Genomic DNA, 25,060 nt, shown 5'->3' with positions numbered 1-25,060 from the left:
CGGAGCGGCCCTGGCGGCCGGGCCGGCATCACCGCGGCGTCCCTCCGCTAGAGGACGAGACCAGCCAATTCTCCTTTGCAGCAAAAAATTACCTGTATATATTATTAAGATAATATATACATCTGATCTTATTTTTAAAAAAAGTTTATTTTGCTCCATTTTTGAAAAAGGGAGCTTGGGTGGAGAGCGGTTTTTATAAATTATTCGTATTTTCTGTTATCTGTCCTCGTCCCTCCCCACCCCCTGCTAAAGCGAGAATAAGGGCAGGGACCGCAGCTCCTACCTACCCGTAACCCCCTTACCCGTTCCTCCCCCGCCCCAACGCCCAGCACAGTGCCCTGCACACAGTAGGCGCTCAATAAATGTTCGTGGATGATGATGATGATGATGATGAAAAAAATGCAGCATCAACGGCAGCAGCAAGCGGACCACGCGAACGGTGAGCAGCCAGAGCCTGGGCACCCTCTGCCAAATCTAGTCCTTGTCATGGTCCTCCTCTTCCCACCCCCTCTGCGTTCTCACCCCCTCCCGTCTCTGATGCGCCGGGTGGGTTGAGGGGGCTGCAGAGTATGCTTCCAGCTCGGTGTCAGCTACATAGAAAGGGGAGATGCGTGACAGCCACTCCGCTCTCCCCTTCAGGCCTTGAATGTCAGAGTTAATTCTGCATTTGTGGGGTGGGGGCGGCCGTGGAGTCTGTGGAGTGCCGTGCAGCCAGAGGGGTGGTGGATGGGAGGTGATTCGGGTTCAGTGTCCTCGGGCTCAACTTTCCTCCAACGCTTCCGAGCTACGGAAGGATGGCTGTTAGTCTTCACCTAAGCCCCCTCTCCAGGCTCCTTTTGCCTTTCCCACCTTCCCCGCGCCCCAGTAGTCTCAGAATAAGGTCTTTGGTGGCATCGGGAAAATTCTAGGTTTCGCCCTTCCCGCCGGTGGGTGAAGCACACCCCTCCCCTGGAGAGGGAGGCCGGGACTAGGAATTGCGAGCAAGGGGGTCGGTGGCGTGCTTATTCCCTCTCCCTGCGCTGGCGGCGCACACGACGGTAACCTAGCAATGCCCGGAGCCGCTCCCGCTGTGGGGCTCCCCTCCCCAGCCTGGCCCGGCACCACGTGCATTTACCACGCCGGCTGGGCTGGCTGGAGGGAGGCAGGAGTAGCACCTGGCTAGTCCTCCAGCCTCCTCCTTGGAGGTCGAAGGCACCCAACCCTGGGTGGGCTCCTTGCCTTCCCGAGTTAGCTTTCCCGAAGGAAAGGCTTGGCAGGACTTCTCTTCATTTTGGGACTGTTTGCTGCCTGCCCTCTTAGCCACTCCTCAGGCCACTGGGCAGGCAGACCTGCCTTGCGTTGACTCTCCTGCTTTACTAGGGAGTATTGGTTTTTGAAATGTCCACCCCTCTATCTCTGCCACTTCTCCCACTTTGGTTTCTGTCTTAGTAAGGAGGTTGTGACCCATGACAGGCAGGTGCTGGGGAGGCCTGCTTGGGTGGTGACCTGACCCAAAGACAGATGGGTCTTCCACAGAGAGCCTCTGTGGAGTCATGCTCTGTGTACACCTGGGTACCAGCCTGTACTGGTATGGTTTCTGCTTAGGCCTTGAAGGTCGCGTGGCGCAATCAACCTGGCTATCCAAGGTGTAAGGGTGCAGGCTGCCTGCCTCATCTGTCTCTCTGAATGCTGTCTTGGCTGCTGTGGCTACAATTTAAAATGCAAAAAAGCCCTAAAGATGTTTTCTGTTGTTGGAAGCCTGTGGAGGAAATGAGTCCCAAGCATCATGAATTTTCATTTGCAGGAAGTGTCAGTGCATAATCTAGGTATTTGTTATGGGGCTTTTGGTATTGCCCTAGTGCCAGTGGGGGATTTTTTTTCTTTTCCCATGCTGAAAAAAAAAAATGTTTTTGTGCCTGTGGAAAGATGTTGGAGTAACACCCTGAAAATGATTAAGACTATTGAATTATTGGCACTGTGAGATGGAGGTAGTTGTTTTGGAGAGAAGCTGTTGTACATATCTGTTAACGCACTAGCAATACATGGTTTTTAAAAGTCAGAGAAGACGTGGAATGGATATGTGAATGACCTCTGTTGGAAGAAATACACTGACAGACTCCTTGGAAGATGAGACACCCTGTGAAGACGCGACATGTTGGATGCCACTTGGGAGGCATGAGGTTCAAAGTGGAAACATGGGGGTCATTCCCCCTGCCTATTGCCAGGGAAACAACCTTGGTCTTTTCCAGTACAGGATTTTCTTTGTTTTTTTTTTTTTTTTTAATTTTTCTTTTTCTTCTTCTTCCCAGAGGCAAACTATGCAAGAGGCAGCAGACTTCCTCTTTCTGGTGAAGGACCAACTTCTCAGCCGAACAGCTCCAAGCAGACTGTCCTGTCTTGGCAAGCTGCAATCGATGCTGCTAGACAGGCCAAGGCTGCCCAAACTATGAGCACCTCCGCACCCCCACCTGTAGGATCTCTCTCCCAAAGAAAACGTCAGCAATACGCCAAGAGCAAAAAACAGGGTAACTCGTCCAACAGCCGACCTGCCCGCGCCCTTTTCTGTTTATCACTCAATAACCCCATCCGAAGAGCCTGCATTAGTATAGTGGAATGGAAGTATCCTTTTTTTTTTTGGGGGGGGGGAAGATGTCTTTCTCATTTTCTCTTTTACCATCTGTTCTTTTAAAAGATTTGCTTTCTGAAATGGCACTTAGGAAGCAGCAGCAGTCTGGAATGTGAGCAGCAGAAGAAGCTGTATGTAAAGGTTTCATTGTGATACCTCCTGGGTGCAGAGGGGAGGCTCTGTGAGTGCACAGAGCTGCTGTGTGCGCGCGCGTGTGTATGTGTGATGGTGATAGTGGTAGGGGTGTGGCCGTGGCAGTCTGAAACATCAAAGTGGTAGGTAACTAAAGCATGAAGTCCTTTGACATTAGATGGTTAGTTTGAAATAGGTCATTATTTTTGGTAGAGGTATGCCCTGAGCCTATGCAAATAAGGTAGGGTGATTTTTTTTTTTAAAGGCTTTTTGACATTGTAGAAGTGAATACATTTTTGACCTTTAGTAGAATCTTCTCATCTTGGTGTCTGAAATTTGCTTCTGAAGCCCCAATTAATGCTGAGGTTGCTTCTAACTCTGACATTTGGTGATTTTAATTGTTCAGGTAGCTACAAATATGAACCCTTGCTTCCTAGGGATGGAGCAATTTGTACATCAATGCTATGACTTTCTGGAATTTCCTCTCAGTAATTTCAAAAAAGGGCATTTGAAATGTGAGCAGGGGGCAGCAAGTGGAGGCAGTGGCTTGTGGGGCTTCTTCTTCCTGAGGCCTCATGAGTTAAAGAACAGCTCTGTCAGTGGAGGAATTTGCAGTTGCTGCCTTTGTAAAAAAAATTCTGTCTGTGTCCTTGGATTGGAGTTCCACTTTTGGGTGTCTCCTTCGTATTTTTAAAACTGAACTCCAAATGCCCCAGCGTGATTGTTGTATCACAGGTCTTGGAGAAGTAAGGTTCTCTGCCTGTTCACCCCTTTCCTCACCCCTGAGGCCAGACCCCAGAGACTGCCACTCTTCAGAAAAGGTTGACTGAGGCCTTCTGAGCAAACTGCTTTCTAATTAGTTGGATGATTCACTGGTCTGGGTAAAATAAAGCATTTCCTTTTCACAGAAGCAGATTTGGGGCTGGCAGGGGCTTTAGAGCAGGTGCTAATCCTAGGAATACAGGGGATCCCCCTCCATGCTATGCAGGGTGCAGAGGCCCTGCTGAAGAGTGGGGATGTTGGCAACAGTTGGCAACAGATGCCAAAGTGGGGCAGAGACCCCTTTATCATGCGAATACCCAGCTGGGCAGATGTTTATGTGTGCCCTCTGTCTTAGCTGGCTGTTTTCTCTGCACATAGACACGAGTTAAAATGAGGTAACTGTCTAGAAAGGTTTTGGAGAACACAGCCAAATGCAAGGGTAGGATTGGAGGGGTTTTTCATGTGCTTTTCCTTTTTAGAACAGATGTCTCTTCTCTAGAGGGAGTTGTGGTGTCTCTCACCTAGCTGAGGTTGTATGGCTGTGCTTTCTCTCTGAGCTCTTTTCTACCCTGAGGATAGGAGGGAGCCAGGTGAGTAGGGGCATCTCCCTGGCCTCCTGGAGTCAGGGGTAGTGCTTGCTGTCAGCCAGAAAGATCTCCTCAGACACTGAGCAAGCAGAGACCTCTCAGTGGGGTCATTAATTGCCTGTGGAGTAAGCTGGGAGGCGTGATGCTGTTTCTCTTTGTGCACAGTAATTTGTGTATAGCAATTGATGTGTACCGAGAGCATTCCTGGATCATGCTGCTGGCTCCCCTAACTGTGTTGCCAAACACACGTGCACAGGAACTAGGGGACAGACTGCTGGTGCCGGAGAAGCCGGCCCACGCTGGGCAGTTCCATTTTTGCAAATAGTTCTGGGAGCAGGCTGTAGACATCCTCCTAAAGCCGCTGCCCCAGGCCCTGTCAGCTTTGGAAGAATGAGAGTCTGCTCTTGTCTTTTACTGACAAGCAAGGCAGAGGGTCTTGCACCTTGGGGGCTTGGGGTACATTCACCTTGCCAGAAGGAAGTTTTAGATCAGTGCCATCTATTTCTCTGTTGCTCAACTCTGCTTGTCTGGTAAACCTCTTGTGGCAGTGAGAGAGTGATTACCAATGCTGGAGACTGAAACTGGTTCACTGTAGAGGAAAAATACATCTTTTTCGGTTTTCTTGAACAGTGTTCATTCTTCCGAGGTGTGCTGGTCTATCATTTAGGCATTAAGAAATTAAGAAGGAAGAATGGTGGTGTTGGGGGTGGGAGAGATCGTAAGTACGTTTCTTGTACTATACTATACTACTGTGACAATTGACTTTAAAAATGTCCATAGGAACTGCTAACAGGAAAATGAAAAGGAGGTTTTGAAAAAAAATTTTTTTTTAACATGGATGGCTATAAAGCTGGATCCTTGAACAAAAGATTTTGTAATTCTGCATGAGTGAAAAGAGTTAAGTATGAATGAAAGCTAACTGGCCTTAAAAATAAACCCATCAAAATTAGTAAGGGAATAAAGTTAGTGTCCTTATGTCAGTGAGCACAAAAGCTTTTCAAGGGGCTAAGTTTTCATGAAACCCCAAGAAGGTATCTCAGAAGGGCTGAGGGGCCTTTGTTTCCTTCAGCATCTTTAGATTGTCCAGAAGGATGTCGGGATGAATGGGGAAATGTCTGTTCTGCCCTAAAATCCTTAGTACTTGGAGGTATTTCGTTAGCTACCCAGTGGCCTTGTCTTTTGTGAGTGAGTGTATGGGAGAAACACAGTTGTAAATTCAAGCCTGGGTATCACAGATTAGGTTGGTGCTCGTGAAACCTTACATTTGGAAAGGCTGAAAACCCAAAGAAGAAAAACAGTCATTTTGGCAGATGTCAAATTTTGTGTTGCCAGTTTTGACAGTATCTCTTAATAACACCAGAATGTTTAAGCAAGTATCTGTTGGAGGCTGTGTCTTCCACACAGACCCCCCGAGATTTAGAATTGTTAAAACTGTGCTTTGCAAGTGTCTGGTGCCAATTTCTTAAGGCTTCCTATTTAATTTATTTATAAATTGAATGCGGTAACCACATTATAGACTGAGCTCCACTCAGCTCTAATCTGAAACAGTGATAGCCATTCATGTCTCTGGTACAGAATGCAGAGAAGGGAGCTAAAACCTGGCTTGTTTATTTTAGTATCTGAGGTCTTGGAATATGCTGCAAGATAGTCACAGGTGGAATGGAGAAGGTCCTGGAGATTTGACCTGCTTCCATCCATTCTGAAACCAGGTAATTGAGGAACCTCCCCCCTCCCTCCCAGCAAAGGTTTCCCAAGAAAATGGCTGTAACACATGGAGGCAAGGATTTGGCTCATGATGATTCTCACTGTGACTACAACAGCCAGGAATTTAGCTTTCTAAGGTCCATGTTGCTTTCACAACTGCAAGAAGCAGAAACCTGGTTCACACAGTGCCCTAACTGGATGTACTTTTAGGTTTTAATATAAAATGTACAGTGGAAGAATGAGTGTAATGTGATCCTTGTAACAGAAGAAAAGGACATGGAGAGGTCATTTGATAGGAAGATCGACTGATGATTACTTCCGCAAACCTAGAAGTCCTAACGGTCTGTTGACAAAGCATTGATGTATATAATTTTTGTTTTAGAAGTGATTCAAAAGTTGTGTGATTGGGAGTGTGTTGAGAGAGATGAGTTTTGTTTGCATAACACATATGTACCTTAACAAAAAATTTCAGACCATTTGACATATTTATATTATTGGCTATTTTTGCCAATTGTGTGGCCTTAGCTATTTACATCCCATTCCCTGAAGATGATTCTAATTCAACAAATCATAACTTGGTAAGTGTCCTCGGAGCTCTTGCTTGTCCTGATGTATGATTATCCTTTGCTCTGTACTTGAACTACAGCTGGCTTTCTGGGTGGTTGAAGTTTACAGCTATGCATGTGATGTTTCCTGGAGCTTTGCAATAGTGTGGGGTTTTTTTTGACCTGTATTTTCAAATTTATAATGAATGAAAGTGTTTGAAGTCATGAATTTTGTATAAATAGATGTGGAACTCTTTATGGAAGAGGTTTGTAGCAGATTTAAAAATAACCTTTCTCTCTACATAGGCTTTTGTTGTCTACTGTTCTTTTCCTGATAATATCAGTTTTTTGTTTTAAGCCCAGTGTCATTGGAGAGTGGTGGGTACTTCGGTCATTTTTTCCTGGTAAGTAGAAAATTGTTGTAGATTTTGTACACAAATGATTAGTTCTCAGAGAAGAGAGTACATCAAAACCAATAAATTTACAAGTAGTGTAATTTGGAGAAGAATATAGTATAGCACTGAAGTTTCTACTCCTATGAGCTATACTAAGATAAAATAATTCTATGGTTAGATAAATCGGGACACTTCCATATACTTTATTGCCCTATTAAAGATTTATAGCACACGTTAGCTTAGCAAAAGCTCCAAAAGGGTCTGTAGTTAAAAAACCAGTTTCAGTTTGTTTAATGCAGCTTGTCCTTAAAAGTAATTGGTCATGGATTCTTTAAACATATTTTTGGCAGTGCACATTACAGAACCAGAGTTTCATGGAACTTCCTTTGGGAAAGGTTGATATTGTTTAAAAAACAACAACAACAACAACTCTAAGGAGCATGTTGAGGCTAGGAGTTTGTCCTACCTGACTGTCAATTAGCATTTTGGGGCGTTTCCCATACTCTTATTGCATTGCCACTCACTCATCTGTCAACTAAGGGGATTGGAAGAGAAGATCACAAGGATCGGGTTTTGTTTTTTTTTTTTTGCCTCTGACATTCTGTAATCTTTCTTGAGGACTCAGAAGCCATTTAGGATCTTTTGGTGCTTAGCATCCTTCTCGCAAGGATCAGCCTTTTGTAATTGGAGACCATGCAATGGCAGATAAGGAGCCAGTGTGGGATAACAGGAAAGTATTGTTCTACTTTCCCCTTTTTGGCTGGTTTCACTTGCCTTTGGTTTCTCTTGTTGAAGTCGTGTTTTAGTAGGGCTGGATGTTCTTCATTAAGTGAGTGTTGACGGAAAAACTGTGTGTGTGTGTTCTATTGGGTGCAGAAGAAACTGAAATTATGCTCTTGTGATTTTGGCCATAATGATTTATGTCCAGGAGTTCATGTTATATTTAAAATGTTGTGGCATATTTCTGATGTAGTATCATGTCTACTCATATTTGGGCCTTTCTAGTCTGATGTCTCGAAAATTTAAGAAATGTTTGGCTGTGCTACTGCAAATACAACTATAAATGGGAATTGGAATATGGACTACACATATAAACACTTTCTGGTTGTATATATTCACTTATTCTATATTGAAGATGATTTATGTAAGTTTGGATGTTTTAAATAGTTTCTGACTTGGTTGTAGACATGTGAGGTTAAAGATCATTTAAAGGAACAGCAGAAGTAGTAAGAAGTCCCCCTTCAGCGGGGATAGATTATCATAGTCTGGGCCACAGATGGTGTCAGTCTTCTTACCAAATTTAACAATGTGGATGGTGACCCAGTTTGTTGCTTTTTGTACTCAAGAGAGCATGATTAAATAAAGTTAGAAAATAAATACCTTTCAGAAAGGCAGATTAATTCAGATCAATGGAATAATTAAGGTAGCTGCATGTGTAAGCCAATTAATATTCTGATTTTCCCAGGGAAATTCAGGGCAGCTCTGTAAGTGCTGTTCGATCATTTGGCTTTCTCAGCTATTACGTGAGGGTGAAGTATGAGAATAAAAAAATCTTTCTTCTTCCCTTGGCAACGCCTCCCCAGTGATCCTTTCTTGACAATTCTTAAGCATCAGTCTTTTTTTCTTTTTGTGGGGAGGGGGAGTATGTTGCTATGGAAAACCTTTGTAAAGACCAACTTTCATTCCTTTGATCTCTTTATATTCTGAAACTCAGAGCATCTAAGCTTGTGCAAGGTTTCACTGGGATGGTCCCATGGTCAGATGAGTTTATTCTCTGCCTGACTGTTGAAATACTTCCTTTCCCTCTGTGGGAAGTGAAGATCTTTGTGATCTGCTCCCCCCCCCCCCCCCCCCACTCTGAGCGAGGTCCCATGCCATGTCAGTCCTCCCACCAGGGAGCAGGGTTATTTTTTTTTAATACATTTGACCCAATTTATACCAAAGTGATTGCTCTATTTTTGGGATCGGTTTAGCGGCAGCTGAAGGAAGCTTATTTTTCATCTGTAGTAAATACCTCTCAATTAATGTGAACAGCGAGACCAAGGACAGAGACCCATATGGGTAGCAAGGCTGTACCTGTCAGGCAGCTAGTGCTCTCATAGTTCTGTAGGAAAAGTATGTGGAGCCCTCAGAGTCCGATTCCAGGCCAGACTGCTGGAAGACATTGCTGTCAGTGACAAATTGTTTCTCGTGAAATCATTTCTTTTGCTGGGTAAGAAGCGTGGCTGCCCCCACCAGCCCAGTGTATGCTTGGCCTGGGCTGCATGTAGCTTCAGCTAGCTCTGGGGATTTGCAATTACCTTGGGGGCAGCAAGTTTTCCCAGACTGAGGTTTTTTTTTTAATTTAAATATATAAACAACCTCAAGTTTCTATGCAGCTTTCATTTGTGGACTTGCAGGGACTAGTGGCAGCTGACGCCATGGAAACGCTGCAACCCAGTTCCCACAGTAATAGCTCTCTTAGTTCCATCAGGAGCAGTATTTCCTCCGCTACGCTTATTGAAAGCATGTATCATTTGTTTAATTTTCCTCTCATACAGGATGGGGGAGAACTCTTCTGTATGGAGTGTCAGAATGGGGGTGATTACACTATTGTACTTGACTGTTGAATGCTTTATGTTGCTCCTGCAAATCAGCAAACTTCAGTTTCTCATAAGCACCTGATGTAGTTGAACAGTTTTCAGTCTGTGTGACCTGTTCCTGTTCCTGCACCCTTCCCCCCAATACCCCAGCTCTCTGTGGGGTGGCACTGCCTCAATTTAGAGCTGTCTAAAATGGGGATCACATTGTCAACCAGTTTGGACTTCTTTGTGGCCTGCTAATGACTGCGCAGAGGGCAGGGCCCGGGCCTTTCTATTCTTTTACGTAGCAGAGAACCTGGCTCAGACCAGGATTCCATAGACGACTGTCAAAGGCCACCTCGGGAATTGCTAATTCTTTGACTCTGTTTCTGGCCCTTTTCTCATCTTTTTGAAGCCTATTTGTTTGAACTTTTAAACTGTTGACACTGTACAAAATTCTTCATGTCTTCCCTTCCTCTCATTCACACCGCTGTTGGTGACTTTTGCTAAGCTGGTGGCTGTTCGCTACCCCCCTCCTCCTTGGAGTGGCCCCATGCTTTTTTGATTTATCCTCCCTGCTTTTCCTCCACAACTTTACCCATGTGTCTGCGGTGTCTTACATAGGCAAGGAGTTCTAAAGTCACTCCCTTCCCTCCCCTTGCCTCCTGGCTTTGCACCCACTGTGTTATCCATTTGAAATGCCTCTCTCCCACCACCCTTTACTTACATGGTGCCATCTTCATAGCTGTTCAGGAAAAAAATCTCAAGTTACACCTTTCCATGGGCCTCTTCTAACCCTGATCTGAAGTAATAGTCTCAGCTGCACCTCTCTTGTGGCACTTTGTATAGACAGAACCTATACTTTCGTTCTTTATAGCCATACCTTCATCTTATCAAGCATCTTCAGAATACAATTCGTAGTGAATAACATTTGAATCCCCAACAGTGCCTGGCTTGGTGGTGCTTAGTTGTTTGCTGAATACTATATGATGAGCCCCAAGTGAGCTCTCTCCTAGGAGAATATTAACCTGTTCTTTGTTCTGAGTCATGTTTAGGATTTTCTTGTGTGGCTGGTCCTTTTGCGGACTTCTTGGTGGTTCTTGGTTGGGGATGGGTGGGAAGTTATAAGAATTCTACATGTTTATTCCTGAGAAATGTAGACTCTTGCGACCCTTCCTCTGGCGCAGCTCTGCTGGAGAAGCCTGTGGAGCCAGGTTCAGAGCTGCCACCTAGCCCTTTCTGTGCTCTGACTCCAGGGCCGGGTAGCAGAGTGGTGGGACCATCTCCGGGACACAGTGCAGTCTGTGAACACTGTTGGCAGGATCCGATGCCTTACAAGGGTCAAAGACCCTGTGCGACTGTCCACTGTGATTGCATTCTGTTCGTTGTGGCTAACTCCTAATGTAGAGTATTTCCTGGGCAAATTCCTTGGATCTCATGGTTTTATGCATTGCAGTACCTGAAACATAGATCGTAATCTGGCTCAGTGGGCTTAGTATAAAAGGCGGGTGTCCTGTACCTCATTCACACTGTATCCTTGCTCTGTTGACTTTTTGTTTGGCTGGTGCCTTTTCATTTCTGTATGCTGGCTTCTGGCTAGCATCCAGATGTGCTGCCTTTGCGGCGGGGCCTTCTCCGGCCCTCCTCTACGCCCTACCCCTCTTCTCACCTGCCTAAGTGCAGGCACAGCAGGGACTCCAAAGTCAGTCATTTCAGTTGGTGTTATTTTGTTGTAATAATGAGAAAAAAGAAATTCTGGCTGGCATTGAAAGACACAGCATTATTCTAGGACCAGCTTCCATTAGACGTCATTTTGTTTCAAGTCTCGGTTTCCAAGAAGTTTTGACGACATTCAGCCAGGACTGCAAACCCTCCTCTTCATCCAGAGGAGCCTCTTTGCCTTGTTTAATAACTGCTTTGGGAAATAATTTGGTATATATGTCTTTTTGCACGATCTTTTGTTGCTCTCTAGCTGAAGGACGTGCCTCTGGCATGTATGTCCCCATGTATGTCTAGCTGAAGCCCTGTCCACGGTGGACTTACCCTTGTCCCCGGCACACAGGAGGCCTTAAGGGAGTGCATGTGGAGTGAGCAAGTCAATACATGAAGGACCGTGCAAGGGCTGCTTGGGATGTCTTTATAGATCAGTGGTTAATTGTCAACAATTGGCTAATGATTAATGTTTGCCTGAGAGGCTGACTCTCATGGTCTGATATTAGTGAGGGAACACCTGTCAGAGTTTGCTCTTGATTTCAGGATTGGATCTTTCTTAGTAAATGTAACTGTTTGCAACAGAGGGGACAAAAGACAGGTATTTGACACTTTCTGATCTCTAAGTCCTAAACTGACTTACAGCCATGTCTAAGTGATCATGTTATATTTCACATGAAGATTGCCAATGACTGGAGCAGATGGACCTGTAGTGACACTACCCAAATCATAGAATGTGAACCAGTTTATGTGCAAATAACTGCATCTCTTTTGTGGTCTCCTCACTTTGACAAAGCACAAGCTACCTTGCTTGATCTTTCATTAAATGGACTTTGGCCGATACTGAGAGTATTTCAGAAATCAAATGTAGTTCTTAAAGAATTCAAATTTGCTACTATTAAACTTCCTTAAGAAGAATTCCAGAGGGGTCCTCCTCACCCCTTTGGTTTGTCGGTTTAAAAGAGAATCTCTTTACTTTATAGTCACATCTTGATATACTAGAACTTCCCTCCTAAGATCCTTTACAATTGAACCACTTTTAAAGAGTGAGGATATTTGGAAATCTTGGTGTATTAGCCAAGATTTGCTGGTCAACTCACATTGGCTTAATTGATGGTCCAGCCACTATGGAAAGCTGTGTGGAACTTCTTTAAACTAATAAAAAGTGGAGGTACCATATGACCCATTTCCCATTTCTAGGAATCTACCCAAAGGACACAAAAACATTAATTCACAAAGATAGCTGCACCCCTATGTTTATTGCATCAATATTCACAATAGGTAAGATATGGAAACAACCCAGAGGCCCCAAAACAGATGACTGGATCAGAAGATTCGATATATATATATACACACACACACACACACACACACACACACAAACAATGGAATTCTATAAAAAAGGATAAATTCATGCCAATTGCAGCAACATGGGTCTAGCTGGAAGGGATCATGCTCAAGAAAATAAGCCAGAAGAAAAAAGAAAAATATTGACTAGTTTAACTGATAGGAGGAATATAAGGGAACCAAGTAAGGGATCGATCAGGAAAAAATTAATAAAACAAAACTTAGCAGGCAACCATAAATACGAGACATTCTGCAAGGGAGGGGGAGGAAAAGGGCTAAAAATGGGAAAGAAGAGCACAGAGGACCATGGTAATGGTTCATGGGTGAACTGGTGTGGGAACTTTATGGGGACTATTCAATGATGTAAAAGATATAAGTAGATACATAAATAAATGACTTAGGTGAAAAATTAAAAGGTATTTTTATGTTTGTATAATTTATTAACTGACTGAAAAGTCCAGGAGGTAGACATTATATCAAGTGCTATAGAAATGGGCTTAAGAGAGGGCACCAGGACCCCAGCTCCTTCCCTCCACCCCCTGCTAGTTCCAGTGGCCTCAGTGTGTCTCCCTCACGCATCATCTGAAATGTGCATCCCCCTCAAAGCAGTTGGAGGAGTGCCTTTGGGGAGATGCATCCCTTTTTTACTTTCAACTGGAGTCAATAATTTAATGATTGTGTGAGTAACGAGCTCCCCTGTAGCAGATTTGTGGGCAGTTTCATTCTTAATTTTCCCATCAGTATTTGCTTAATTTTTAACTATCTGCAAAATGTGACACAGAGGGGACTACTTGCCCAGCAGTGGAGACTTGTGTATCTTGTGAAATCCTGGTGCTGGTGACTCCAGGACAGAAGCCAACAGCTCTTCCCCCAAGAAAGTGCCTATGGAACTCGAAGAGGCCCTGGAGCCCTGAGGCTGGACTGCAGGGAAGGGCATGCAGTGTCTGAGGGAGAGATGTTGGTGGGTGCCTCTGGGGTGGTGGTGGGACATCAGAAAGGGATGTTAGTATCCCTATTTCTTCCTGCCTTGCGCAACCTGGAGTTTTCTGCCATCAGCAGTAGAGGAGGTGTCCACAAGTCCTGTTGTGCCCATGTGATTAAAATAAGGGAAGTGCAGGTGGTGTTTTCCCTTTTTAACTGAAGTGAGATTGGTGTTCTTGCAGCTGCAGTTTTTGCAGGCAGGAAGGCTCTTCATTTGGGTTAGCAGAGTTTGCAATGGGAGGTGTGGAGGAGCAGACTATGGGGACAGTTGAAGTGCAGATGAAGGAAGGATTTCCTCAGGCTCTCTGTCCTTCCCTTCTCTCCCTCCCCCATTTCTCTCTGTGTGTATGTACTTGCTATGGGAAAATAAACTGGGGTGGGCGGCAGGTGGGTGGATGGATGTGTGTGTTTTTGATACATACCTCCTGGGATAAAGCTAAGTTCTGGTGGTTTTAACCAGACTCTGTCCAGATTGGGGGAAAATGGCTTTCTTTTTCTTTAGAATCTCAAAGCAGTTTTTCCCCTGCTAATTTTCCCCCCTCCCCCACTGTTGGCTGAGTCACTGGACATCTATTGAAATTATCCACTGAATGAATGTGAGGGTCAGACTGGAGAGATAGGAGGGACTGACCTGAAGAGAGAAGCTGCATATTGAGGGGGTTGGGGGTGGGGGTGGATGTGGCTGGCAGGTGGGCCCAGCCTGGGAAGGTGAATGTCTCTGCCTGGGGTACAAAGAGGGGAGGGGGGTGGGAGGCTCCTGCCTTTCCCTGCCTCCTCCTCTGTCCTAGTCTACCAACATGTAGACGTCCGGATATTTTTGTAGAGCTGGAATGATCCGTGTTTATAAGAAAGGAAGTCAAGGCACCATTATTCAACAAATATTTATTGAGATCTGCTCGGCAGAGCACGGCCCACTGAGTGTCCCTGACCTCCGGTGGGTGCTGCTGCAGCTCCTGGAGCCTTGCCACCCACCTTTCATTGGGGAGAACCCACAATGGGGCAGACCTTTTGGGCTTTTGTATTTTTGCATTCTTAAACCAAAAGTTACACAGGCAGTACAGGAGTACATAATCTAGGCAATTAAAACGCGCAGATACAGAGACAGCCCTGCCTTACCTGTCAGTTTGTTTTAGTCACAGCCATCAACTTGGTGTGATCTTCCAGAATGATTTTTCACACATACATATATGTGTGTATGTGTAGAATCTGTGAATTGGGGAATATATATATATATATATATATATATATATATATATATATATATATCTCCATATAGTGTGGGTACGTAAATTTTACTCAGGGGGGAATATGCTGCCTGTATTACAGCATTTCCTTTTTTCCTCCTCATGTGTCTTTCCATGTTTGCATTAGTTTTTCAAGCAGTGCTACACTGAATCATCTGTATTGCTTCCTTGTGCATACCCTGAACCTGTTTTTACAGGAAGGGCTTCAATGTGAAGTCTCTGGGAGGGAGGGCAGTGCACTTAATTCCATACTCAGCCTGGATGCCTGTGAGCTCCCACCTCACTCCTCACAGTGGCCTCAGTTGCTCTTTATCTTGGGATCTGGGAAAGGAAATATTGGGGTGGGGGGAGTAGCTTCTTCTTGGATTTTGGTGGGCAGAAAGTCCATAAATCCCAGGTGTAACAGGTGGTCCCCAGGAAAAGGGAAAGTTCCAGGTTCCCTGCCCTACCTAGAAGGAGGGTGGAGCTGAGCAGAGAAGAGAAGAGAAGGAATCTGAGGAGAAAGGAAGCAGGATGGAGAGCCAGAAGGAGACCTGAGGAAGCCACATGGAGCAAAGGGAGACATGTGGAGAAACCGGGTTTATTTCTTGGCCCTGGACTGGTTGAAAGAGATGTGGGTGAGAGACCCGTGGGGGAGGTTGGCTATGGCAGTGTTCACATTGCTTTTGATTTTGCTCTTTTCCTCACAGACTGGTCTGGCCATTTCTGACCCTTTTCTATGGGTTCCAGCCAGAAGGTCCTTTAGACATGTGATGGGGCTTTCAGGCCTTTCTTTGGGCCAGTCCCTTTTGTATGGACTTTTACCCACGAGGGGATTGGTAACCTAAGTGTTTGATTTAGAAATTATATTCTTTGTCTTCCATATTGTATATTCACTGTATTAAAGTTCCTTTTCATTAAAGTCTTATATGTTTTGTCTTGATGTGGCAGATGGCAGAACCTATTTAGAGCAGGCAGGTTTGGGGGTTCAGGGGTGCCCCTGTCTCCCTGCCCTGTAACATAAGCACTAGATTTTGTAGTCTCTTTTAAACCATTGACCCAGATGGAATAACACCAGAGTGTGTTATTCTTTCCCTTACTGTGGGTGTTGTGCCTTGGGTTCTGGGGCTCTTTTAAGTGAAACCTTCATTTTTAGAAAGCTAGTAGGTAAGTAAATCCCGAGCACAGAAACCAAATCTTAGTTCTGGAATGTTTGCTACCATTCAATCCCAAGATAAAGGTGCTCTAAGTCCCCACTGCAGAAGCAAAATGATGGATCTGGTATGTTTCTGTCGTCCCGTGTTCTGAGATTATTAACTTTTATTTTCAGACACAGTAAAAATTCTCTCTGTTTTTGTGGTATTTATATGGGTTTATGTTTTTTCTACTTCCACAAACTTTGAGAAATGGAACTCTATGAAAAATGGGGCAATTGAGAATCCACAGGAAGCAGCTTGCCTGGATCCTCAGTCAATGGCCAATGGCACTCTGAACACTGAGTCACTGAATGGGCCTGTAGGTTTTCCAGCAGGGGCAGCCAATAGGAGCAGGCCTCTTTATCCTTGCAACAAAGGGAAGCAGCCATGTTCATTCAGAGAAGCGCTTTCTAGGAGCTGAGTCCCAGGAGGAACCTAGAGCGTGGGGCCCTATACTGCTGGGGCACCAGGAGCTGTGTCTTTGCTGTGCTTTTGTTAGAGTCCTGCCAGCAGATGATGTCTGGCTTCAGAGCTTCTGAAAGGTTAGGGCGCAATGTCCATCTGTGGTACCGGGAGGGCACTTCTAAATTCTGTTAGTGCTTTGCTTTTTAATTATATAAATCACTCTAGGACTAACCTGGGAAGATTCAAAAAGGGCAGTTTCACATAGTTGCTGCCTAACTGTGGACTCAGTCATACCTAAGTAACTTTTTAAGCATTTATTATATGTAAAATAGAGTCCATTACATATATTTGCCTAACCCCTTTTAAGTCACAATACAAAAGGATAGTATGAATTAATGTAACTCTCCATTTTTAAGAGATGTAGTTTTATTATTTCACTCTAATATAAGCTGAGGAAATGGCCAGTATTTTTTAAGAGGACAGCCTTGAATGTTCAGTAAATAGATAACAATGGGGTATAATGAAACACTGTTTATATTTAAATGACTGCTTTTAAATTGTACAAAAACAGTTTGAATGGGTAAAATGCTGCCCTTTTATACTAGTAATTAGCTCTCCTTAGCCTATTTATTCCTTAGAATGGAAAAGTGAGTTTTTCTTTGGGCTTTCGTTTATTCTGTATTATTGAATTATAATTTTGTGGCAAATGTATCTAAATCTCTTCAGAAATTTTATCTGGTGGGAGTGAAATGAAAACATCTGAAGTTCTAAATTAGCTTTAGGGAAAGTGGTGTCACCTAGCTCGAATCCGGAAAGATAGAGGTGGTTAAGAAATCTTTTGCTTGAACCAAGGAGGTGGCCCTCCTCTGGTCAGGGCGGGGAAGCCTTAACTATCTTTTTTTTTTTTTTTTAAAGATTTATTTATTTATTCGTACAGAACTGGGGTACAGGCCAGAGATGTGGAGGGTGAGAGGAGCGGGGAGCAGAACAATTGACGAGGTACACTGCTGAGGGGAGCAGTGGGCAGGTCAGGAGAGGTCTGCCTCGCCATGTGGTCGCCTCTGGGGCAGGTGGGAATCGAACTCATGCGGAGGTGGCTTTAGTTTCTCAGTGCAGTGCTTTAACCCGCTGCGCCACCAGGGAGGGCCAGCCTTAACTATCTTTAAGGATAGCCAGCTGAGTTCTCTAAGTGCTACCACAGAGTCAGGTTGGGCCACTGCAGGCGGGATGCCCGGTTTTGGCTAACCCCCAGCAGTGCGGTGCAGGAGTGGCAGACTCAGGCTGGAGCCAGAAAGTGCAGAGACCTGAGCTGGATTGTGTCTTTTACATACTCAGCACTTGACTTACTCAGGGCCATACAGCTAGAGAAGAGCCCAGTGTTTCTCCTGACTACACTCCCTTTGTAGTCAGGCTCCTCATGGAAGCCAGGCATTTCCCATCTGACCAGGCAGGGTTGGAGAATACCAGAGGCAGCTATGGCATCTGGAAAATGAGATCACAAAAGAATGTCTCTTCAAAGCAGGCTGAACATTCAATGGACTTTGAAATTACCACCTCCATTTTTTTCTTTATCTTTCAAAAGATGGTTTTGATTGGTCCTCCTTTCGCTGTTTAACTCATAAACTGTTCTGTTACTTTGTTCATACATTCCAATTTGCAGCAGTCACCTGGCCATAGGTGGCTTTGTTATTTTATGGAAAAAGTCAGGGCTTTGGCTCGTGAATATGATTGGGCAGGAAAGAAGCCGCAGCACTGGTTAGCAAACGCCACCATCTTCCCTCCGTTACCTTATTTTAACGTGGTTAAAATATTCTGACTTTTTGACTATAATTGGAGGCATAGAGATGTCTCTTCTTCCTTACTAATTTGTGGGCTTTGTAAATATAATTTTCTTTTGTTCTCGTTTATCCTCATCATAAACTCAGGGCGGAGGTACTGCTGAAGTGCTTATTTTTTAGGTGGGAAACAAGACTCAGTGGTAAATTGCTCACAGGAGGCCACAGCCTGGTAATTGGCAGGCGAGGAGTCACACCTGGGCTTACTGGCGCAGGCGCCCACCTCCAGTGCGAGGGCCGTGGACGCTTGCTGAAGACTCAGGCAGGGCCGCGGTGGGAAGCTGAGCCGAGGTAGCAGAGCCCAAGTAGCAGAGCCCAAGTAGGAACTCAAGGTGTGTCTCCGTGGGTAGGCCCCTCACTCACGATTTGGAACCGAAGCTTGGGGGCTGGCGTAGATGCTGGTCTGTACCACCTTCTGGCCGCCACCCAGAGGCATATCTGGGCTGGAGTGGGTGGGGGTGGGAGACTGGCCAGAAAGAGCAGGGCCTACAGTTGTCTGCGACCTTTCAAAGCCCCTTCTGAATTGTCTAGTCAATTCAGAATGGATAGAGGAGTGGAAATTTGGGCTTGGCATCGCTTTCACGGTATTTTAATCCCTTGAAAAACGTTGGTTTGAGAATGGACAGTGTGGGAGCTCGCGTGCGGCCTGGGTTTGTGCTGAGCTCTGTGTGGTCACAGCCGTGACCTGTTAGGCTTAAGAGTTCATTCCGGGTTTTGCCATTGGCCTCTGGGACTGAGTAAACTGAGTCTCCTTTCCTGTAAAAGGACCTGAAGTGGCTAATGAATAGGTTTCTTGTTACCCCAAGTCCTGCTCTTAGAAAACTTGTGGTCAGCGTGGGCTGCCACTGAGTGAGTGACTCACTGGGGTGAGCCAGGGTGTGGTCCGTTGGCCTCAGCATGGGCCTGTGAAGCTGGGACTGTGTCCTCATCTTCATGGGCAGAAATTGGGGGCTGGGAAGGCTGGCGGTGGAGTGGCAGAATGGGGGGGATGGAGGAGGGTCGTCCCTCCAGCCACATTGGAAAAGCTTCCTGGATGGTTTTCTGGGTTGGGGTCTGATTTTCCAAGTTGTTTTTGGAAGACATTCTCACCACATTAACTCTCCCATCCTGCTGAAGAGTCTGGGATGGTGGTGGTCTGGTGGAGAGTGACAAAGTTGTCCTGGTGTAACAGGTACAGGTTTCATGGACTCTGCCCCACTCCAGATACTGGAACTACTAATCTCATCAATAACAAGGAGAAGCTGGGACGTGAGGGCGGAGCTGAGCAGCCAGGTTGTGGTAAAACCAGACATGTGGGCTCTCGGGGTCTCCTGGCCTGGTGGTTCGCGGCTGATCGTTTTGGCTCTTGATCAGTTTTCAGCGTGCTGGTGGAGTCCAGGTCAGCAGAACTGGTAGGACATTCTACTTAGCTTGTATTTCTTTCCCTCTTTCCTCGGGTTATTCCTTTACCTTTCTGCTTATAAATAAATCCATTATTTAACTTTTTGGAATGTGTCCATAATACGATTGAATCGTAAGCACGTGGGTGAAGACCCACAGACGGGCAACCCAATTCACATTGGGGTGCCCTGTAACACTGGGGCCTCAAGAACTCCCACACCTCACCCAACCCAACTGGGCTTGTTTCCCTCGGAACACCGAGGAAATGGCTGCTTTAAAGGACAGGGTCTGATCCTGCCCCACTGGGAAGACGGCACCCGCTACTCCACAGTGAGCTACCCTTGAGGCAGGGTAGAAAAGGCCAGCGCTCAGCACCCAGCCTCTCATGAGCCCTGTGGTGTCTGCAGATTACAGTTGACCCTTGAACAACACAGGCTTGAACTCTACGGGTCCACTTTTATGTGGATTTTTTTCTGTCAGCGGGTTCCGCATTCCGAGCTGTCAGCGGGTTGAGTCTTTGAACGTGGAGCATGTGGATATGGCAGGTTGATTCTAAGTTTTTGCTGCTTGGGGGTGGAAACCCCTAGCCCCTGTGCTCAGGGTTGCCTGGGAATCCACTTGCCCAGCTGTCTCTTGTTCCTGCTTGGTCCAGGTGGGAGATCCCAGACCATCTCTTGATTTACATGTTGCTCGGAAGCGGAAAGCCAAGATCTGACATGCAGAACAGCTGTCGGAGCAGCCGTGCTCCCAGAAAGGCTGATTCTGGTTGCTAGGACTGGAATCACAACAGTGATCACTGGCACCCGTGTGTGCGTCTGCCAGTGTGTGGTTCTGTCCCCACAGCTACCTTGTGAGGGCTGTGCGCACTGTGCAGGGCTGGTGCCCCCGGGCTGGTCAGTGACTCACCCAGGAGGAAACAGCCGGGAGGTGACAGAAGCCCGTGTGCTGGGCACCACTGAGCTGCCCTGCAGGTGGCTTGGAGGGAGACCAGTGCTCACAGATGGGCAACTTGCCAGAGCCAGGTCTTATCAGAACCCGGTTGTTTGTTCCCTCTCTGCGGAGAAGTCCTTGAGCTCAGCTTCCTCATCTGGAAGATGAGAATGAAATAATGCCCCTGATATTGAGAGGGTTGAAAGTGATTTTGTAAGGGAGCCACCAGGGCGGTGCCTTTCATTTCCTTACACACGAAGCCTCAGCTCTTCAGGCTTTTAGAGCTTGCCTGCATTTGTCTAGCCCTCTCTCTTCTCTGCAACCTCTTCTATCCCTAGGAGAGCAGAAACTTTGGGGGAGACGGATCTGTGTTTGGGTCCCAGGTTTGCTGTTTAACTAGCACAGAACACACCCCCACAGAACACCTTCCTTTGCCTCAGTTGCCTCATATGCAAAATAGGGCTGATAATGCTTACCTAGGAATCAAAGTAACACAGGAGCGAGCCCCAGTTTGCCAGAAGGCATTACTCTTGCTTAGAAAGGTGGCAGTGAGTCTTCTGCCTCCCAGCGAGTCAGGGCCCAGCAGAGGCTGAGGTTGGGGGAGTCTCCCCTTTTCCCTTGAAGCATCATCGGGTTTTGAAAGTCACAGCCACTGTTAAATCCTTCGTCTTTTCCTGAATATTGGTGTTGCCCCTTTTCTTCTCTGGCCCACTCTGTGGAGGCCAGGGCCTTTTCTGTTTCTGGCTCAGCATTTGAACACCAGACAGAGCTGCAGGGTACCGTTGACTGTGAGCGGCTGCTGCGGGGACGCTGCCTGCTGACCTCGTGAGGGTGCTGAGGTCAGCGCTTCTGCAGCAGGAGTCCTGTGTTCAGTCTTCTGTAGTTGAAAGCAGAAACAGTAATTTTGGGGGCTCTGGGGTTTCAGATGGGAGTGTGTTCCTCTGCATGGAGTGAGTGGAGGGCCTGTGACTTAAGTCCTGTGGATGCAGATACCAGGCCTCTTTCCTTGTCTGGTCTTCCCAAGTCTTGTGGTAGTGACTTATACCCCATCTTGCAGATGAGGCAAATTAAGCCCAGAGAGGTTAACTGAACGACTGTGTGCTGAGGTCATAAACCCATAGGACTGCAAATGGGCCTGTGGTTACTGGCTCTACCGTGTTAACCTGTGCCTGCTGTGTGCAAGAGGTGTGGCCTCAAAAGAAGGCTGAACATGGAGTCTGGGGACCTGGTTTAAGTTCCTGTGCTGTGCCTTCACTTTTCTGTGACTCTGGCTGTTCAAACTGGTCATAAAATAGGGATATCTGCGAAAATGTTTTCCACGCTAGAGAGCATTGTACACGTGCGAGGAATTACTACCCTTCTTACTGTCTGCTGAGAAGAGGGACATTCAGGGAGAGGCCTCAGGCCTCAGCTTCTCCTTTTTTTCCTTTAGGAGGCTGTGCGAGGCCCAGCCCCAGATCCACTCTTATCTCCCTGGGATGCCGTTGTCACTTGTGGGCCCCTCACAGCAGAAAGCCACCTCTGAATGGGGTACTGGAGAGAGGCTGAGGTGGGGGGAGGAAAGGACTGAAAAAGCCAAGCGGATCTGAAGCTCCAGCCAACCCTTCCCAGTTTTCAAAGACTGGTTGTGATTTGAAGTCCTGACTCCTTGAGATTTGTGGAATTCTCTGTGCTTGTGAAATGTAAACCACAAACGATTTTGCCCAGTAATACGTAGACTTGTGACCCAGCCAGCTATTTCCTGGTTTTAAGTGTCAAGCAAGCACAGTGAATACCAGTCTCTGTTCTTCAAACCTGTCTTGGCTGTGATGAAACACTGAAGTGAGGTGGTCCCTGCTGCAGCCAGGCAGCCATCCCAGGTGGGAGGCTCTCAGGTGTGGGCCTGACTTTTCCCGCGTGTGGTGGTCTGCACACGGTTTGTGAAATTGGCTGGAGTTCTCTCTGGAACTTCGCATGCTGCCTCTGGGGTAAAGCAGCTCTGGCATCTGAGCCACAGACTTCCTTGTGTTTGATCTTGTGCCTTCTTAGATATAAGAACTTCTTTGCAGGCAGGAGCCCAGTCTTGCCTCTGGTTTAAAGCCTTCAGTGTTTGGGTGTGTGTGTGGGGGAAGTGTTTGGTAAATGATTGACCATTTAATGAAGCATCCCTGTGTCTACATCAGGCACCCTGAGGCTGCTTTAATTGCTTTGACTGTTTTCTTAATATGGATCTGATGGTCTCTTTCCAACATGGGAGCAAAATACAGGAGAGGGAGGTTCCCTGTGGGAGAGACCATGATTGCTTAATGAACACATTAGAATTTACACAGCCAAACTTGGTGCCCTCTTCCAAGTCATCTTTCTAGGGTCTGCACCCTCATTCCTGCTCTGTGAACACTTGTCTTTGCTTTCAGAGCTTATTTCTTTCTATTTTGCTTTGCTTCTGGCTTAAAAAAGGATGACCTAGGTCCTGTATTCACCAGTCTTAAAGAAACTTCTTGGGGGCCCTCCCTGGTGGCGCAGCGGGTTAAAGCACGACCCTAAGAATCTAAAGCCGCTTCCGCATGAGTTTGACCCCCGCCTACCCCGGAGGTGACCACATGGCGTGGCAGACCTCTGCTGACCCGCCCGCTGCTCCCCTCAGCAGTGTACTTCGTAGATCTGCCTGTTCTGCTCTCCACTCTGTCCCTGGTGAATTCTCTCACCCTCTGCATCTCTGGCCTATACCCCAGTTCTGTTTGATTAAATAAATCTTAAAAACAAAAACAAAAACAACTTCTTGTGATTGGTAAGAAAATTCAAATCTATCTCCAAAGACCTAAGGTTTCTTCTTTTTGTGAATCTTGAGTGTGTCTTCCAATGGCAGCTTGAAAATGTTCTGAGGACTGTCCTGTCAGTATGACCAGAATCATGCGTCCAGCTGCTGCAGCTGACCACTTGAAAGGGAGCAACACTTAATTCTGTGATTTGGGCATTTATTAAACAAAACAGCTTTACTGTTTTGCCCACTGACCCACTTTTATGTTAGCCTTTGGCCCCAGGAAAATGATACAGTGAGATTTTTACTCCGAGCACAGCTTGGTTTTCAAAGGTCTTCTTTATCAGTGGCAAGGCACAATTATGTATTACCAGAGTCAGGGGGCTCATTTGTGGGGCTTGGGGAGTGAGAATACATGTCTGACTCTTGCTAGGATGTGGGGGTCCTTGGAACAGAAGTAACTATACCACCTACAACCATCTCTGGGTGTTTTATAAAGCAGACAGAAGTACTTCGGTTCCTAGGAGGGCTCTTTGGCCTTGACTTAGACTATGATAACTTTATTTTCCCCCTTTCCTTTAAAAAAGGGGCCCTTTTGATACCAGTTAAGTTGGACATTTTAATTTTAGCCACAGCAAAGAGAGCTCCGCACTTGATGTGTGTGAAGCTGTGTGAGACAACAAAGACTGCTTTAAAAATAGGCCTTTGTTTACAAGTGGACCGTCTTTGACTTGTCGGTGTTTTTTAGCTGGGCTTAGGTGATCACTGCTCACCACAGTGGGTGTTGGCACCTGAGGGTAGTAATAATTAATTGGTCTCTACTAAGTAGATGGGATGATGACACATACTTTATTTTTAAAATATAGCCTTTTGCTATCAAGTTCACATGCCATATATAGCTCACCTTTTAAATGATACAATTTGGTTGTTTTTACTTGTTTTGTATACAATTTTGTGGTGGTTTGTATCACAGAGTTGTACAACCATCTTCAAAATCAATTTAGAACATTTTCATCACCCTGTAAAGAAATCTGACCCTCACTAGCCACCACTATTTTCCCTCCGAGCCCTCCACTATTACCCTGCCACTTGTTTTCCCAGTCTCTAAGGCAACCGCTAGTCTATTTTCTGTCTCAATGGATTTTTCTCTTCTGGACATTTTATGTAAATCAAATTATAATAATTTTGATTCTGTATTACATAGTTTAATATGGTTTATTGCACCCGGCTTCTTTCATTTGACATACTGTTTTTAATATTCTCTGATGTTATAGCAAGTATCAGTATTTTATTCCTTTTTATGGCTGAATGATATTTCATTTTATGAGCACATTGCATTTATCCTTTAGTAAATTGATACATTTGTTTCTCTTTTTTTATTATATACACACACACATACACATATTACCTTATTCATTTTTATGTGATGTTTGATTTCTCTTAGTTATGAATTATACTGCCATGAACATTCATGTTCATGTTTTTGTGTGAACTTATGTTTTCAGTTCTTTTGGGTGTATACTTAGGAGTGGAATTTGCTGTATTATTTGGTAAGTTCAATATTTTTAGGCACTGCCAAACTTTTTTTTTATAATATGTTTATTTTTACATTGTTTTGTGCATTTTTTCCATCTCAGTTGTAATCCCCTTGACCTCCCCATCACCAAATCACCCATGTGCCATCACCAACATTCAGTGCATTTCCCCTCCCCCCACTGTTTTTGATCTCATTCCCCACTCTACTCCCATAAATTGTCTCTGGTATATAACTTCATTATTATTATTATTATTATTTTCTTGCCTGGCCCATTATACTCCTGCTATGAGTGAAACCATTCGGTATTTTTCCTTTTCTTTCTAGCTTATTTCACTAAGCATGATCTTTTCCAGCTCCATCCATGTTGCTGCAAAGGACATGTGTTTCTTTTTTTGGTTGCTGAGTAATATTCCGTTGTGTATATGTGCCACATCTTTTTGATCCAGTCATCTACTTTTGGGTATTTGGGTTGTTTCCATGTCTTTCCA

The 25,060-nt window shown here is 45.5% G+C and overlaps 1 protein-coding gene across 3 annotated transcripts in view; it reads left to right on the top strand.

Annotated features, from left to right (window-relative positions):
- The window catches only part of CACNA1D (calcium channel, voltage-dependent, L type, alpha 1D subunit), a 272,080-nt gene continuing 247,020 nt past the window's right edge, over positions 1-25,060 (top strand). For 2 of the 3 annotated variants that reach the window (XM_004676058.2, XM_004676059.2), the window contains exons 1-3: positions 373-439; positions 2,289-2,598; positions 6,263-6,368. In XM_004676058.2, the coding sequence (XP_004676115.1) occupies positions 373-439; positions 2,289-2,598; positions 6,263-6,368 (483 nt within the window). Of the gene's footprint in view, positions 440-2,288; positions 2,599-6,262; positions 6,369-25,060 lie in introns of all 3 variants that reach the window. The other variant, XM_004676057.2, reaches the window with a different exon arrangement.

This window comes from Condylura cristata, unplaced genomic scaffold (genome assembly GCF_000260355.1).
Source record: "Condylura cristata isolate star-nosed mole 26May11 unplaced genomic scaffold, ConCri1.0 scaffold00004, whole genome shotgun sequence".
NCBI lineage: Eukaryota > Metazoa > Chordata > Mammalia > Eulipotyphla > Talpidae > Condylura > Condylura cristata.
The sequence above is the reverse complement of the archived record's forward strand: the minus strand, read 5'-3'. Positions and strand labels throughout refer to the sequence as shown.